This window comes from Amphichorda felina (genome assembly GCF_050947745.1).
Source record: "Amphichorda felina strain 45539 chromosome Unknown scaffold_9, whole genome shotgun sequence".
Taxonomy (NCBI): Eukaryota; Fungi; Ascomycota; class Sordariomycetes; order Hypocreales; family Bionectriaceae; genus Amphichorda; species Amphichorda felina.
In genome coordinates this window covers 307529-323457 of record NW_028145041.1, presented here as the reverse complement: position 1 = coordinate 323457, position 15929 = coordinate 307529, and the positions used below count along the sequence as shown (strand labels likewise).

The window sequence follows — 15929 nt, the reverse complement described above, 5'->3', positions numbered from 1 at the left end:
CCGTCGCGTAAAGCGCGTTCGTCCAAGTCACTGTACGAATACAGTGCCCTTGAACGGTTGATTCTTAGACCAGTCCTGCCCTGGAGTTCTTGGATAGCCTCAAGCCTATCCCGATGCTTTGGCCAAGACACCAGAGCGTCATTGTCGATCACCAAACAGGCGTCACCGCACCCTTGGCACCACCAACAATCGCCACCGACGTCGCAATGCATCTCTCTCCCAGCGTGTTGACAAACAGACTGGGGGCTCAAGATGGGCTCCGGTCCCCACAAGCCACAGTAATAAGAGCAGAGATGCTTCAAGTGAGCGGGAGGGGCAAGACTCAGGAGGGCCCAGGAGAGAGCCAAGAGGGCTCATGGCGGCCCAGCCATGCAGACGCAGGATGATGCCAGCATCGAAGCCTCGCCCGGGTTGTGGTAGCTTACCGCTGACTGTTGGCGCCGATTTGAGCTCGACGCCAAGCCACATTCACAGTGCGGCATGAAGCAACACAACTACGAATAGAAGTCGGCAACCCCACGCCGGCGCCGGGCGCAACAATCCGGAGCTCTGAAATTCTTGTACGTACTACGGATACAGAGTACTAATACCTTCACTAGGCAACGTTCTGGCCTCATCCGATTCTTGTTAGGGTAAAAACAATGGGAGAGGAGCACGCTCCAAGTACATGTTTCTAGATGGCATCGGCGAAAGGGCGAAGTGTGTTTGTTCGGATGACTCCCGAGCCGGACGATTAAACAGACGGCAGATCTCGGCGTTCGTTTGTGAATCAGGAGCAGCTCGCAGAGTTGACGGCCAAAGAAAAAGAACGTTCAGACATGTCTAAATCGGTATTGCCACTGTCGTTCAGTCCACACAACTATGGTTGTCAACCACAATACTGTCACCCTACGGAGAACGTCGGCTGGCATGTTACAAGTGACAACGCAGTACTCCGTACAGTGCGCGATATCCCCACTGGCCCCCTCGGGACCGGACCCTCACGAGACAGAGCCAGAGGCGACACCCTCAGCCCCTGACCCGGATCCTGTGCCTTGCAGCTCTGGATCCATGCATCCTTGGCATTCCATAGTCCAACCAGAACTGGCCAGCGGAGTCCATCCCACCACTGCGCTCCCTCCAGCGCCGTCCTGGCGTCAATGGGCCACAGACTCGCGGCTGTTCAGGGGTCACACCTGGGCCCTTGGCTGGCCTCTTGCATAATAATACCTGCCACGACAGCTCTCGACAAGGCAGCGGACACTGCGGAGATGGAGCAGATGCCGAAGCCCGGTCGGTACTGGATCTAACAGACGCCACAGTTCTACAGACACGGTATTTTTTTTACGATCGAAAATTTCAAATCCAACCCTTGGAGTTGGCGAGTAGGTAATAGTCAATCAGCCGCAGCCGGTTGAACGCATGGAATGGCTTCCACGCGTCCCTGAACCCTTTGCGTTTTCAGTTTCTGACCCCTTTTATTGGGCCAGAACAGGTGTACGGTACGAATTACAGGCGAACACTGCTGTGATACACGCCACGCGGACAAGTGGTGTGTTCTGTGCCAACGGGTCACCAACTGCCATTGGTGCAACGGTGGCCGATCAACCAAATCGGGCGTTCGTCTCTCTGTTTATCTTGTGTACGAGTGTTCCGTCCGGTTCCTTGACCGCTCAAACCAAGCTTCACTCTGACCAAGGACCAGAGGGTTTGATGCTACAGTAAGAAGAAAACACGCCACTCACTCAGTAACGCCACCTGTTCCTGCGCAACAAGCGTGACCCAGTTAGCTACCCCCAAGAAGCTCCAACACGTCCTGGGGGCTGTCGATCGCGGCGTAATGAATTCCTTTGGCCTTTGAGGTGGAGCGGGTGAAATACGCAGCGCTGCTTACTTAAAATGCATCTCTAAGGAGGATGCATGCATATAGACGCTCACAGTGTGCCAGGGAAACCACGACACCGGACACAAAGTACGAGAGGATACACAGCTGGGGGCCTACGGACAACAGTGGGCTTGCTCAACCATCCCATTGTCTTGGCTGTACCATAACGGCAGACCATCTGTCAGGTGCCTGTCCGGTACTCACCATCCAATACTAATGGCATATCCGAATGGACATTGGGATGGATTCTCCATATGTTGGAGTTTATACAATAGTACAAGGAACCCCAGCAACATGGGCCCCATCACTTCCCCCGAAATCTGCAAGATCACAATCACATCCGACACTGGGCTAAGGCGGTGATGGCATTCTCTCCGCCGGTGACCACAATGACCCACAATCCAGCCTTGTGATGTACATGCAGATGCACTGTAGTATTATTATGTACGGAGTAGTACTAGAAGCTATTCTGTCTCACTCTCGGTATCCACGATTCGGCAGGCAGCCCCGGTAAGAATTATGGCTCTGGAGCAACTCGAGGCATTAGAATAACCAACTGCTTCCAGAGCATTCGGGTTGGCCACAACGGGGCTATGGCTGCTCTCAAGATTTGGAATCGAATGTCGAATCCCCGGTCAGCGCCAATTCAACCAACGCGTTGGCTCGGGCTACTATCAGGACATTCCAGAGTGCCGGACCATTGGAAGGGCTGGCTGACCCCTGGCGAACAGAAGAGATATTCTTAGGAACAAGATCCAACAGCCAACAGGTGAAGGGGTGGTTCTGGTAGTAGGAGGACGAGTACTGACCTAGGCAGTTACCTCTACACGCTGTCAGCAGGCACTCCAGGTTCCACTGCACTCTTCCTGACACGCTGGAAAACTCCGTTCCCTTCGTGCCAGTGCTCTCGGGAGTTGTACGTGCAACCTTGGCAATGGGAAACTACGAGTATTCCGCACGAGCAGAGAAGGGCCGAGCCTTCTCGTTTGTCTTGCAGGAGACGCAGTTTATGGCATCGTGTAACGTGTTTCGGAACTAAAATGTCTCGGCTGGATAAGCAGCACGACCCTTCATCTTCTGACTCAGGGACCCCTCTCTAGTCTCTCCCTTACGTCCGCATGAGCACGAGTACTGGCTCTTCGACGCTCGTCTTCTGGGCTAGCAGGTATACACACGATACGCTACTGCTAGCTATTAAGCTGTTCCTAGTACAACACGACCAGCTCGGAGACTTGGGTACCCGATGTGCTGTCTTGGATGTAGTGTATGATGCACCTAACGGTTTGTCTTTTAGCTCTGAGCCGATACAAAAAGGCCAGAAGAGTGTTGGCAGTGGAACACCAGCCTTTCGATTACACAGCAGTCGCAACGTCATGCGAAATTAAAGCACTCTCTACGCTCTCAAGGGGGGGCTATCCGATATGTGTCTGACAGGCAGCCCACAACGCATCTCAGGCAAGTGAGTTTATCCCACAAGGCCTGGGGCCCATGTTCGGTTTCTGCTCGGTGGCCAGCTTTGCGGGACAGGCCTCGTAGACTGCAAACGATTCATTGTTGGACGCCGTGCATGCAGAGCCTAACAGACTCTGACCACCATCCTATCAGCTGTGTTCCCTCGACTTCTCTCACAGCTCCTTCATGACCTCCTCGACAGCCCTCGCTGCCATCCTCCTCCTCTGTTCCTGGCTCATTCCCTCGCCAGCCTCCCTTGCCACCTGGAGCTTCCTCATCATCCTCTCCACCTTAGCGACGTCCTCGTCATCAAGGCCTGCCTTGTACCCTCGCCCATCTTCTGTCGGCCCAGGGCCCTTTTCGGTTCCGTCTTTGCTGCTCGCCATTTTCTCCTTGTCCGCCGCTGCTGTACCGTCATCCCCTCCGCCGCTCTGGTCGTCGTCCACCTGCCCAGAACTCCATATTGCCCTGCGCAGGCCCTCAAAGTCGGCACGGTCAAACCCAAAGTCCAGGCTCTCGGGGTCGAGCTCCTTCCCATCGTCCTCTTCCTTCTGAGCCGGCCTGCCGGGTGATGTGGCGTCCTCGAAGTCGCCAAAGTCGGACAGGTCCGGGGCGTCGAGCTGCGCCCAGTCGTTGGCCTCGAGGGCCTCCCTGACGCGGGGGATGCCTGTCTTTTCTGCGCGGCAGTCCGTGTCAGCAAGGTAAACCCATAGCCCATCTGGAGATGCTTTGACTTTCTCGGAACGAGGGAGGGTGTTGGGGGCGAGAGAGAAGGGGGGAGAGGATATATATATATATACCTCCAAACTCGTTGCGGCGACCCTCCTCGCGGCCCGTCACCTGCACAAACTCCAGCCCCGCCTCGGCGCACAGCTCATCCCACTCGTCGGTCGGACCCTCGCCCACGCCCACAGCCAGCCCGACGCCATCCCACTCCCAGCCGCCCAGGCCATCCCTGACCACACGGCCGACCTCGCGGATCAGCTCCCGCGCGGCTGCTGCTGGTGCTGCTGCGGCTGCGGCTGCGGCGGCGTCGCCGTTGTCCCCCGCCCCCGTGGGCAGGGCGAAGACGAGGACCAGCCCCCCGATGACGGCGAGGACCTCGCGCGCCTCTTCGGAGAGGAACGAGGAGGCCCAGTCGCGCGGCGAGGCGATCAGGTCGAGCCACAGGGGCACGGTGGCGGAGTAGTAGGGCGTGGAGAGGGGCAGGTCGTGGGACGTGCCGGCGAGGGAGGTGGATGCGGGGACGGGGGCTGAGCCGGAGAGGTCTGGAACGATGATGGACTATGTGTGAGCTTTTTTCCTTTTTCCTTTATTCTGTGGCAGCCATGATGAGATAGACGGGTGGGTGGACATACCCTTGATGGTGCGGCTCAGGTGGTGCGTCGCATCCTCGAGGCTGACGACGAGTATCCTCCGCGGATTCGATATGGGCGCTACATCGGGCATGGTGGGCTTCCCATCCATTCACTTTTCTGAGGGTGCAAGCGAGATGAGGAGCGGTGATGTGAAGTGAGGTGAGGTACCAGTGTGTGAAATGTCAATGTTGGTGATGAGTGACGTTGGGGTGCGTCTGCTAGCTTGGACGTTGGTGGAGTGGCGGGGTTTTTCAGGGTCCAGTTGGACTGTCCCGATTAAGCCCAGGCTACAAGGTACAGTGCAGAGTAAAAACCGCTGTATTGAGGTAGACAGTCGACTTGCCTCTGTGAGTCTACTTGCGTGAAAGTCAAAGTTTCCATACGCCAGAATCAAAGATACTGTATTGCATTTCAAACAATTCATCAAGGCTCATAAGATCTGCATCGTCACAAACGAGCGACAGGCGTGCCAAACACGAAATCCCAAAGACCCAATTCCAGTCCCATGCCCGTTATCCCGCCAAACCCAGAAGAAAGGAAATGCCTGCTCCAAATCCAACTGCTCCCCCATCACCATCACCCTACCTCCCTACCTACCTACCTACCTAGCTATCGCCTCCCCAGCCAAACGACCGGTTGACGACCCCCATGGCCTCCACGCCCGCCTGCACCGCCCCGGCGAAGCCGCTCTGCGGCGGCGCGTCCACGCGGCTCAGGTCACCCTGGTCGAGGGTCCCCTGCCTGCGTTCCAGCACGGCGCGCTGGACGGGCCGCGCCCACATGTTGTACCAGCGGTCCTCGCTGACGGAGGCGTAGCGCTTGCGGCCCTGGGCGTCGCGGGAGCTCATGTGCCACTGGGCGCTGGCGACCTCCCAGCGGGCGGTGCGGAAGAAGAGCCAGGGCCAGGAGAAGAGGAACAGCAGGGTGAAGACGAAGAGCATCTCGATCCACTTGGTCAGGCGCCAGCGGTTGGTGCGGCAGTCGTTGTAGACCTCGGCGCGGGCGTTGAGGACGGGGAAGTCGACGGCGACGTGGCCCCGGTAGTTTGTGCTGCGCACGAGGGCCTCGAGCTTGGTGCGCAGCAGGTCAAAGTCCCAGCCGAGGACGCGGCGCTCGAGGACAAAGTTCTTGAGGCCCGCGCGGCTGGCGCAGAAGCGGCGGCACCACTCGGCGAGGTCCGGGACGCCCTCCTCCGCGGCGCCGCCGCAGCCGCCAAAGCCCGGGGCGCGGGTGGCGAAGACGGTGCCGCGGCGGACCTTTTCGAAGTGGCCGGCGGTGGCGACGTGGCGGAGGAAGGGCTGGCGAGACTGGATGTCCTGGTAGAGCAGGTGGGTGAGCTCGATGTGGATGTCAAAGTCGACGACCTGGCGGCGCTCCGACTTGCCGTCCTCCTTGCGGACGGACTGGTGGTGGGTGCCGCGGATGTGGACGTGGGGACGCGGGGGCAGCTGGGCCAGGCGGTCGAGGTGGGTGGCGAGGAAGACGGGGTCGGTGTCGAGGCGGCGGTCGAGGTAGTACTCGGTGCCTGAGACCTTGTCGCGGAGGAAGGGCTGGACCTCGAGGGGAGCTGCGCCGGAGGGCAGGAGAGGGTCGACGACGCCAAATGGGCCGGCGGGGGCGTCGTGCTCGTGGTCTGAGTAGAGGGGGGGGAGGTCGTCGTCTGCGAGCTCGGTGGGATCGTCGTCAAAGTAGCGCTGGGGAGCATGAGGCACAGCTCCAGACCCTGCGGTGTGGGCATGGAGGGAGATGGATGCCGCCGACTCGCCGAGGGGCGTGGCCGGGTTGGGCGAGGGCACGAGGTCGTTGTCAGGTTTTCCCATGGTGTGTGTTTGGGGGGTGTTGATGGTGGTGACTGTCGTGGGGAATGGGGAAGATGAGAGAAGAGAAGGGGGGGGGGGGGAGAGAGAGAGAGACGTGAGTGAGGCGAGGCGAGCAGAGGTTGGTGGTGGTCGAGGCAGCGTTCGCGTCGCCTTACGTATGCCTCAGCGCTTCAGCTGCTAAGGCCAGGGTGCAGCGTCATGGGTCTCCAGGGGCCCCATCCAGTGCAACAGGGCAAGTTGCTCCAGTGCTCCACTCCCCTGCCAGTCCGTCGGAGCGCTCCGCCCCGCACCGGCCTCGCCCCACGTCCGGTATAAGCAGCCTGCTTTACGTTTATTCGTGCCATTTCTCCCAGGTCATGTTCCAATTGACCATTCATGCGCGATACCGGATAGAGCTGTATCGAGCTCCACGATGCAGTTTTGTGGCCTGTCTCCAGAGCGGACGGGGCAGAGGACGGGGCAGAGGACGGGGCAGACAGACTCCAAAGCACAGCCCCAGGCAGCTGAACCGCCACCCATAGTCCCGTATTAAAGTGCACCTGCATCCCCATCATGACTGATATACAACACCCACCAGCTACCACTAACATGCCCTCCCGCTCCTCCCGCACCGTCGGCGCCCTTCTGGCCCTGCACGCTGGTGACTGTCTTGGAGCTCCCCTCGAGTTCAAGCCCCACGCCCTGATCCGCTCGCGCCACCCGGGCGGCAACGCGGACTTCCCCCGGGCCCTCACCGGAGGCGGCGTCTTCCGCTGGGCCCCCGGCGCCGCCACCGACGACACCGACCTGACCCGCGCCGTCCTGCTCGCCTACCGCGATTCCATCCTTGATCAGAACCCTGTCGACCTCGTCCTGCGCGCCGCAGAGCACTGCCTCGCCTGGTACCAAGGCCACTGGCCCGGCCGCACCCCCGGCTCGGCCCCCGTGGACATCGGCAACGCCACCGCCCGCGGCCTCTCGCGCTTCCGCGCCTCCCACGACCCGTCCACCTCCGGCGACGGCCACGGCAGCGCCGGCAACGGCAGCGACGGCCACGGCAGCGCCGGCAACGGCAGCGACGGCCACGGCAGCGCCGGCAACGGCAGCGACGGCCACGGCAGCGCCGGCAACGGCAGCGACGGCCACGGCAGCGCCGGCAACGGCAGCGACGGCCACGGCAGCGCCGGCAACGGCAGCGCCGGCAACGGCAGCCTGATGCGCTGCCTCCCCACGGGGCTCTTCCAGCCGGACCCGCAGCTGCTCGTCGCCGAGAGCCGGCGCATCAGCGCCATCACGCACGGGGACCACCGGTGCACCGTCGCCTGCGCGGCCTACAACGCCATGGTGTCGTCGCTGGTCGTGCGCGGGTCGTCTGCTCGCGACGCCGTGTGTGCGGGGAGCGCTGTGGCCGCGTCTCTCGAGGGCGGCCGTCCGGGGGGTCCCGTCCACGCTGCGATCGAGCTGGGGAGGACCATCTCCCTGGCCGAGGTGGCTGACAAGGGGCCCAGTGCGCGGGACTTCCCCGGGTCGTGTGGCGGGTTTGTGCTCGAGTCGCTGACGCTGGCTGTGGCGGCGGTGCTGGATGACCGGAGTCTAGAGGAAGTACTCGTCGATGTGGTGAGGGTGGGCCAGGACACGGATACCAATGCTGCCATTGCGGGTGGCCTGCTGGGGGCGAGGGACGGCGAGGAGGCTGTCCCTGCTGAGTGGAAGAACGCATTACAGTTTGGAAAGGAATTCCGTGACGTTGCCGAGGCCATCTTGAGAGCCCAGGGCTTGTCATAGTTTCATGGGCCGGGGGGCGTGGACGAAAAGGACGAAAATGTGAAACCATCTTCTTGTGTAAATTAAATGCAATGCTATGGTGTGGGAATTTTTCCAACCGTCTTCCAATATAACCAGCTGTGCATCTTGTAGTTATAATAGTAATCATCTTTCCAAAGATACCCACACACCACCAGACATCATCATCATCATGTCTCCCACCCATCGCGCTGGGCACCGAGGCGACTATGAATCATCCACCAGCCGGCCCTCGTCCCACTTCTGCCTCGCCGCCTTGAGAAGCACGTCCAGCTCTCCGCTCATCTCGCACATGCTCCTGAACAGGCTCTCCTCGTCGCTGATGAGCTCCCACGGGTGCGCGTACTCCATCACCTCGCCCTTGTCTAGCACCAGCACCTTGTCGTAGTCCACAATCGTCTGCAGCCGGTGCGCAATCGTAATCACCGTCCCCGTCAGCTCCCGGATCGTCTCCTGGATCTTGGCATCCGTCACGTAGTCAATCGACGCCGTCGCCTCGTCCATCACCAGCACCGTCGGGTTCTTGAGCATCGCCCTCGCCAAACACAGCAGCTGACGCTGGCCCTGCGACAGGTTCGATCCGCCCTCACTCACCGGCGACGACAGATCCAAAAATACATTCTTGTTCATCGCAAGCGACGGTGCAGCCGAGTTCTCAGACCCTGTTATCCTCGGCGTCGTCCGCCCGGTCGATGGCTCGTTGGACCCAATCAGCTGCACTCGTCGAAGAGAAGCGAACACTTCCTCGTCCGTGTACTGCTCAAAGGGGTCCAGGTTGGTCCGGATCGTGCCCTGGAACAGCGTCGGGTCCTGCGGCACAATCGTGATATTCTCCCGCAGGTCTCGAAGTCCAATCTTGCTGATATCCACGTCGTCAATCACAATCTTGCCGGAATCCGCCTCCAGAGCCCGGAAAATGGCCAACGTCAGCGAGCTCTTGCCCGCTCCTGTTCGTCCCACAATGCCGACCTTCTCCTTGGGGTTGATTTTGAGAGACACCTTCCGTAGAACGGGATCCAGGTCGGCACGGTAGCGCGTCGAGTAGTCGATAAACTCCACCCCACCCTTTGACGGCCATCCCGGCGCCGGACGGTTGTCCTCGACAATCTCATCGGCCTCCTGCTCGACGTCCAGGTACTCCTTGATTCGCTCCATCGAGTTCATATTTTGCTCGTTGATGGCGTAGTTGCGCACCAGCCACAGCAGGTTCTCGGTGAAGTTCATTGCGTACGTCAGGGACATACCCGCCGCTCCCGCATCGACCTTGCCCAGGCTCAGGATAATGAAGACACCGGCGGAGAAGGCTACCAAGTCACCCAGAACGTCAGCACGGAATGCCAACCATCTGTTGCAGGCCCACAGGTAGATGAAAGGTCGGCTCTGCTTGTTGATTTTGCTGAGGTTGTCTCGGATGAAGCGTCGCTCCTCACCGTAGGCGCGGATTGTGGTCATGCCGCTCAGCGTCTCACCAAATTGCTGGAAGAGCGGACTGCGGTAGACGGATTCCAGACGCTTCAGGTCACGAGACGCACGGAGGTAGAATGCTGCGACCAAGTAGAACAGTATACCAATGAAAAAGGCGGCAATAAGGAACCCAGGGGTGATGACGGTGATCAGGACCACCGTCACCAGCAGTGAGAGTGCACAAGACAAGACACTAATTGCCGTGGGCGCAATATCCTGATCGACTGCCTCTAGATCCTTGCTGAAACGGTTCATGATCTGTCCGAGAGGCGTGACATCGAAGAACTTGAACCTTGCTCGAGCAACAGACTGGATGAGTAGGTTATGGATGCGGCGAGACGCCGTGAGAGAGCCAAAGAAGACCCACAAGTCTCGAAGAAGGGCTGTACCCGCGCTCAAGATGCCGAGAATCGCAAGCACAGACAGGTAGTAACCGACGTTGACGCTCCGGATCTGGTTGACCATGAGCGGCGCCTGGATGTCCGAGGGGGCGTTCTGCGTGAAGTCGATATTGGCAAGTTTGGAAGATGCGGAAGCCCTAAGTGCATGGTGCCACGAATTGCCCGCCACCTCTTTCTCGACATATTGGTTGGCCCACTCTCTGACCCAAGCCTGGATAGCCACAGCGGACAGCTGCTGGGAGTTGAACACGATCATGGCCAGGGTCCAGAACCACCAAGATCCCATGGACGACAGATAGAGCTTCATGACTGGCCACTTGACCGCCCCGGTAACCTTACCCTCATCCATAGCGTCCTGCTGGGGAGGCACGTTCTTCTTCGGTTTGTTCTTCTGCTTGCCGTTCGCACTATCAATCTCACTACTCTGATTGACCATCGTCTCGTCATCGCCGACGCTGGAGGGTACTCGAGAGGGGACACGCGAGGGACCGGTAGAGACGGGCTTCGTCTTTTGAATCTCCTCACCAAGCTTTCCGGAAGCGATGACCTTGTCCGATGGGCCCTGGATAGCAACACGACCGTTGTCAAGAACCACGATAAAGTCAGATGACGGGACGCAAAGCTGCAGGTTGTGCGTCACGAGGATGCAGGTGCGGCCCGCCATCAGAGGTCCCTTGATACAATTGGTGAAGATCCACTGGGCTGTATGAGAGTCGACGGCGCTGAGGCAGTCATCCATGAGCAGATGAGCCGAGTTGGAATAGAGGGCACGGGCAAGGGAAATGCGCTGCTTCTGGCCTCCGGAGAGAGTGATACCCTTCTCTCCGACCAGAGTCTCATCTCCATGGTCTAGAATTTCCAGGTCCCGTTCGAGGGCGCAAGCAACGATGACGTCCCTATACCGTTCCTCATCGTAAGGCGCAGCAAAGAGAATATTGTCCCGGATGTTGGCGTTGATTAACCAGGCTGCTTGAGCCACATATGCGATGGTGTTAGTGAGCCCAGTCTCAGGGTCCGGCCTAGCCTCCTCTCGGCTCTGTCCACCAGGGCAGAACACTCTTCCTTCAACCATGGTCATCTCGCCCAAAAGACCCATCAGCATCGACGTCTTTCCAGATCCTGTCGGTCCGGCAATGATGTTGAGTTTGCCAATTCGGAAGTCAATATCCATCTCCAACAAGCGGAAGGCCCGGGAGCCGTCCTCTGCGACGGTATCCCTACCACCCCATATGAGCGTGGCATCTCGGAAACCAATGTGCCTAACACCGTTCTCGTCAATATTGTCCGTGCCAAGCTGCGTGTACTTTTCAGTCTCCTCCTCCATCAAGAATTCCTCCACACGATCAATAGAGACCTTGGCCTCCTGAACATGGGCAAACATGTCGCCGAACTGATCCAGGGGAATGCGGAGAAGCATGAAGAGGGAGATGGCCGTGAAGGCAATAGATGGGTACAGGGGCTTCTTTTCAATAACCGTGTAGACCAAGAAGGAGAAGAAGGTGATAAGGACGGGAACAAAATTCCAGATTGCCACAGCCGCTGCCCACACCAGGAACCGAGAGCGCAGGGCTCGCAGCTCGGCATGACGCTTCTCGTCAATGATCATGCCAAAACGCTTTTCCCACGAGAAATACTTGATGATGCGGATGTTCTGCAGCACTTCATTGGTAATACTGATGCGCTTGTCGGTGGCTGCGAGAATGTTCTTGGAGGTTACGTTAAAGCCCTTGCCAATGAGGTAATTGACAGGAAGCAGGAAGACCATAACAACGATTCCAGGAATGGCACTGTAGCCCATGACCTGCCACAAGAGTATAATGGAGACGACGAGCATAGTCGGGGCCGATGCGCACAGGAAGTGGAGGTATGCAGTGATTTCCGAGATCTTGAAGCTGTCGACAGACATGAGGTTGATGATGGTCCCCAGGTTCGCCTGCTCGTCATCGCCAATGTTGGGTTCCTTGACGCTCTCATTGGCGGACTCGGTGTCACTCGTGGGCTTGTCGTCCTTCTTCTTGAGGCCAAGAGCACGCTTGAGCCTGCTACCGGCTCCTTCTTTGGCGTCCTCGTCGTTCTTAGCCTGCGGGGGTTTGTCTTCGAGGAGCACCTTGTCCCTTCCGGCCGCGGCCTTGCGACGGAGTGCCTTGGCGTAAATCTCGCCAATGATGATGGCGCGTACACGGATGCAAATCCGTCGACCGATCCACAGCGCTATGTTATCGCCCCATGAGCGGACAACGTCGAGAATGGGCAACAAAATAACGTACAACCAGAGGACATTGATAGGTGTGTTATCTGGCTTCTCAACGTACTGCAGAATGGCCTTAAGCAAAAGGGTAGGGGCAAAAGCAAAGACACCGGCAATAGCAGCAAGACCACACTGGGCGATGAGGCTGGCCTTGAAGTACTTAAGCATATGCCACGCCAGGGACGTCGCTCTTTTCATCTGTCGATAGTCCGCCAGCACAGCAGCGGCCTTGTCCTTGGGTAGCAAGTTCCACACATCTTCGATCTCCATAGGTTGTTTCCAGCCCTTCCAAATGATACCATCAACCCAGCCAAAGGTGGCAACTGAGAAGAGACTTGCAAGGGGTTCGCGGGAGGGTTCAATCCCATCCTCCCACTCGAGAACCACAGTCTTGTTTCCTCGCCGAGTGGACAGCGCCATGCCAAAGAGCAGCGACACGAGCGCGAACTCAACAATGATGAGAATCTGAGTGAGTCTCGAGCTCGGGTGGATGATGACCGAGCGGAAGATGAAGACGACAAAAAGCCAGTTGGAGCCATATATGATTGCTGTATGATTCCATAGGTGCGGAATGCGCCACTTGGTGTTGCCAAGGAGGAGACGCAGGGTAGTAAGGATAAGGGCATAGATCCAGGTGACGAGACCGGCGGTAGCCGCCACTGATCCACGGGAGGATTCGTACGCTCCGGTAGCAAGTGCAGTGGAGTTCACAGCCATCAAGCCGACAATAGCGAGCTCCTCCACCACCTGGGATAGATACTGAGCGTGAGGCGTATCGACTTGGACGATGGATCCTTTGGTCGTCGTTTTGGCGAGGGCGAGACGGCCCCCGTTGACCCCGTTGGCCTCGAGAGCTTCCTCCTCTTCAACCTCGGCCTCCTCATCGGGAGGAAGGCCAGTGTGGTCATGCGTGTCATGTTCGTCGGTGGGTATTTTGGTGTAAGACTTGGTCTTTCGATTCTGGTAGGCGACGCGGGCATTGAACCAGAGAATGTTGACAAGAGACAGACCTACGACGATCAGAGGGAAGAGAAACTTGAGATATCTAGAAAGCGAGAAGCGAGGTTAGCCGCTATTGTGCGCCAGATACAGGTTGTGTGTGCTTGGTAAAAAAGGACTTACTCCAGCTGGAAACATAATGTGAAGTCATCGATGCGCCATACTGGCCACGAACACTGTGCAAAGCCCATGGTGAATGGAGCTTTGCCGTGCGCCTGTCAGGCCTCGGAATAGGAAGCCACCTCGACTCTGTGAGACAACACGCCCGGAAGAGAGCGTGCTGGAAGGTTGATGGGTGATTTGGCGGGGAGAGCTGTGGTCGAGACACCACTGTACGTAGAAGATGGAGGTGGGAGGAAAAGTCGACGCGGGCGAGGGCTCGGTCTGTCTAGCACCTATTATTATGACGGCGGTGGACTCGGGGGGGTTGACGGCGGCGAACGCGGTGGCCGAATCGGTAGTAGTAGGTGGAGGGGCGAAAATGAGTTAGAGGGAAAAACCTAGAACGGGTGTGGTCCGTAATACGCCAACAAATTGAAGATACGCAACGACCGTTTTGCTATTAGGTTGAGCAACGAATCCTCACACCCCCAACAATAAATAAATAAATAAAAAAGGCCTCCCGTAACACTGAGTTCCTACTATGTATTTCTAGAAGAAAGAACTCTGAGGATAAAGACGAGAATGGAGGTGGAAACCGGGGACCAAAGTTAAGAAAAGGGCTGGACGCGTTGAGACAAGTCCACAAATCTTGGCGGAGCTGGTGGGGAGGTTCCGGAGGCAAGTGCAAGGCATGCAGCGCATGCCTTGCACGCGCACAGGGCAGTCACGCCCCGGGGCAGCAACCGGCGTGGCAGGACGCAGCCCGGGCCTGCAGGCAGCAAGTACGTCCAAGGTTCACCGACGCCCGCCCGGCGCCTGCCCTTGTTAGGCGCTGGCGCCAATTGGAAGGTGGGGCACTGGAGGCCGCGGGGCTCTCCTGTTGCAACAGCTTCGGATGATTATGACAGCTGACTGTTTTTCTCCGTCACCAGCTATCAAAGACCCCGACTTTGAGACTGAAGCAGCGATGCAATTGCATCACGTCCTGGAGCATTACTACAACTTACCTACCTACTACTGGGCAGTACCTAAGCCTCGGGGGTGAAGCATTGCCAGCCGGAGGCTCCCCATGGTATCCATTATGTACCACAGTCGTAAACGCCGTTACCACCATTCGCTCGTGATTCCGTGCTCGTGGGCTGCCGCCTTGCATCAAAAGAACCTGTTAGCGCCCCCCGGTGTGGACACCTCGACACCGCCATCCGCTCCAGCCTCCATCAACCTCCCCAGATGACTGACGATGACCAGGTTGTGAGCTTCTTTCTCCACTGCAGAGAATCAGAGATTGTCCTCGCGACCCGAGAAGAACGGGAACCCGCCCACGCCCACAGTCGCCCTGATGCGATGCAATGCACCATCCTTGGACGCCAAGCTCCCTTTCCCCGCCGGTCTGTAAGTCAGTCCCTCCGACTCCGCTCGTTCCTAATTCACGACCGTTTCCACTTCGCCAGCAGCCGTTCCACAACGAAAAACAGTCAAGGTCTATCCGTATCCGTTTTATCGCCCAAAGCGGCATCACTTCACGACAGACTGACCGTCTCGCTGAGAAACACGATGGTTTACGAGGATCCAATTATCGTCGCCCCTCGCAATCACGACCTTCCCCCTTTGGACGACGCCCTTTATAACAATGTTGACTCACTCTCCGTCGACCGGCCGATGCGATTGCCCTCACACGATAACTTTTATTACTAACTGATACGAGTACTGTGCAGGTCGAGACCAAACCAGCCATGTGGTATTACTGGTACATGTAAAGAATTATTCGGCCGTGACTCAACAACCCCTACCCTGAACCCGCACCTGCAGCATGTGCAGCTCCTCCCGTGCGCCTCCGTTTGACCATGTCCTATTAGTATTATGTAGGTTCCAATCAGCGACGGCAGTTGCCCCTCAGTTGGATCCAAAAAGAAGCACCGTTGAGGGTGGCACGAGAGATTCTAGACATCTATGGGCTCCAACCGTCGGTAATAGAGTCATGAACAGATAAGATCCCAAATATTTCTCATGGGGACCAAGTTCGAATATCCTCTTGACAACTATTGGAGGTAATAGGGATAATTGGCGGGATACGACTAATACGACATCCAATGGTTTTATTCCAAAGCAACTTCCAGTGAAAAGGACCTGAGCATCGCAGTTCAAGATGTAGGTATTACTCAGCTTATACATACTCGTACTCCGCACCACCCCATGTTGCGTAACACTGGCATCCCCAAAATATTTGACTGGCTCACACCTGTCACATCACTTCCCACGGTCAAGGGTTGGGCGATTTCGGTTCTCATTATAATTGGTCAATTCAAAGAACACCATACACGTCCACCCGCTCCATGCAAGCCCGTCACCCAGTTACAACCAACAAGGCTCTCCTCCCAACCAGGTCCCCGTTCACAGATTCGCGTCGATTCCAAGCTCGATTTTGTCCAACTTGGCAAT

The 15929-nt window shown here is 57.7% G+C and overlaps 4 protein-coding genes across 4 annotated transcripts; 1 reads left to right on the top strand and 3 right to left on the bottom strand.

Moving 5' to 3' along the window:
- Positions 1–3489: 3489 nt before the first annotated feature.
- Positions 3490–4765, bottom strand: ACO1O0_008641 (uncharacterized protein; the record flags this gene model as incomplete). The annotated part of the gene is made up of 3 exons (XM_083198005.1): positions 3490–3992; positions 4117–4584; positions 4675–4765. 3 exons carry the CDS (start codon positions 4763–4765, stop codon positions 3490–3492), a joined length of 1062 nt encoding a protein of 353 aa, XP_083045740.1.
- Positions 4766–5279: 514 nt separating this feature from the next.
- ACO1O0_008640 (uncharacterized protein) lies at positions 5280–6494 on the bottom strand (the record flags this gene model as incomplete). The annotated part of the gene is made up of 1 exon (XM_083198004.1): positions 5280–6494. One exon carries the CDS (start codon positions 6492–6494, stop codon positions 5280–5282), a length of 1215 nt encoding a protein of 404 aa, XP_083045739.1.
- A 588-nt stretch (positions 6495–7082) lies between these two features.
- Positions 7083–8258, top strand: ACO1O0_008639 (ADP-ribosylglycohydrolase family protein; the record flags this gene model as incomplete). Its single annotated transcript, XM_083198003.1, has 1 exon — positions 7083–8258. The coding sequence occupies one exon, from the start codon at positions 7083–7085 to the stop codon at positions 8256–8258; it is 1176 nt and encodes a 391-aa protein (XP_083045738.1).
- Positions 8259–8483: 225 nt separating this feature from the next.
- On the bottom strand, positions 8484–13579 carry YBT1 (uncharacterized protein; the record flags this gene model as incomplete). The annotated part of the gene is made up of 2 exons (XM_083198002.1): positions 8484–13434; positions 13512–13579. The coding sequence occupies 2 exons, from the start codon at positions 13577–13579 to the stop codon at positions 8484–8486; spliced, it is 5019 nt and encodes a 1672-aa protein (XP_083045737.1).
- Between the last annotated feature and the right edge of the window lie 2350 nt (positions 13580–15929).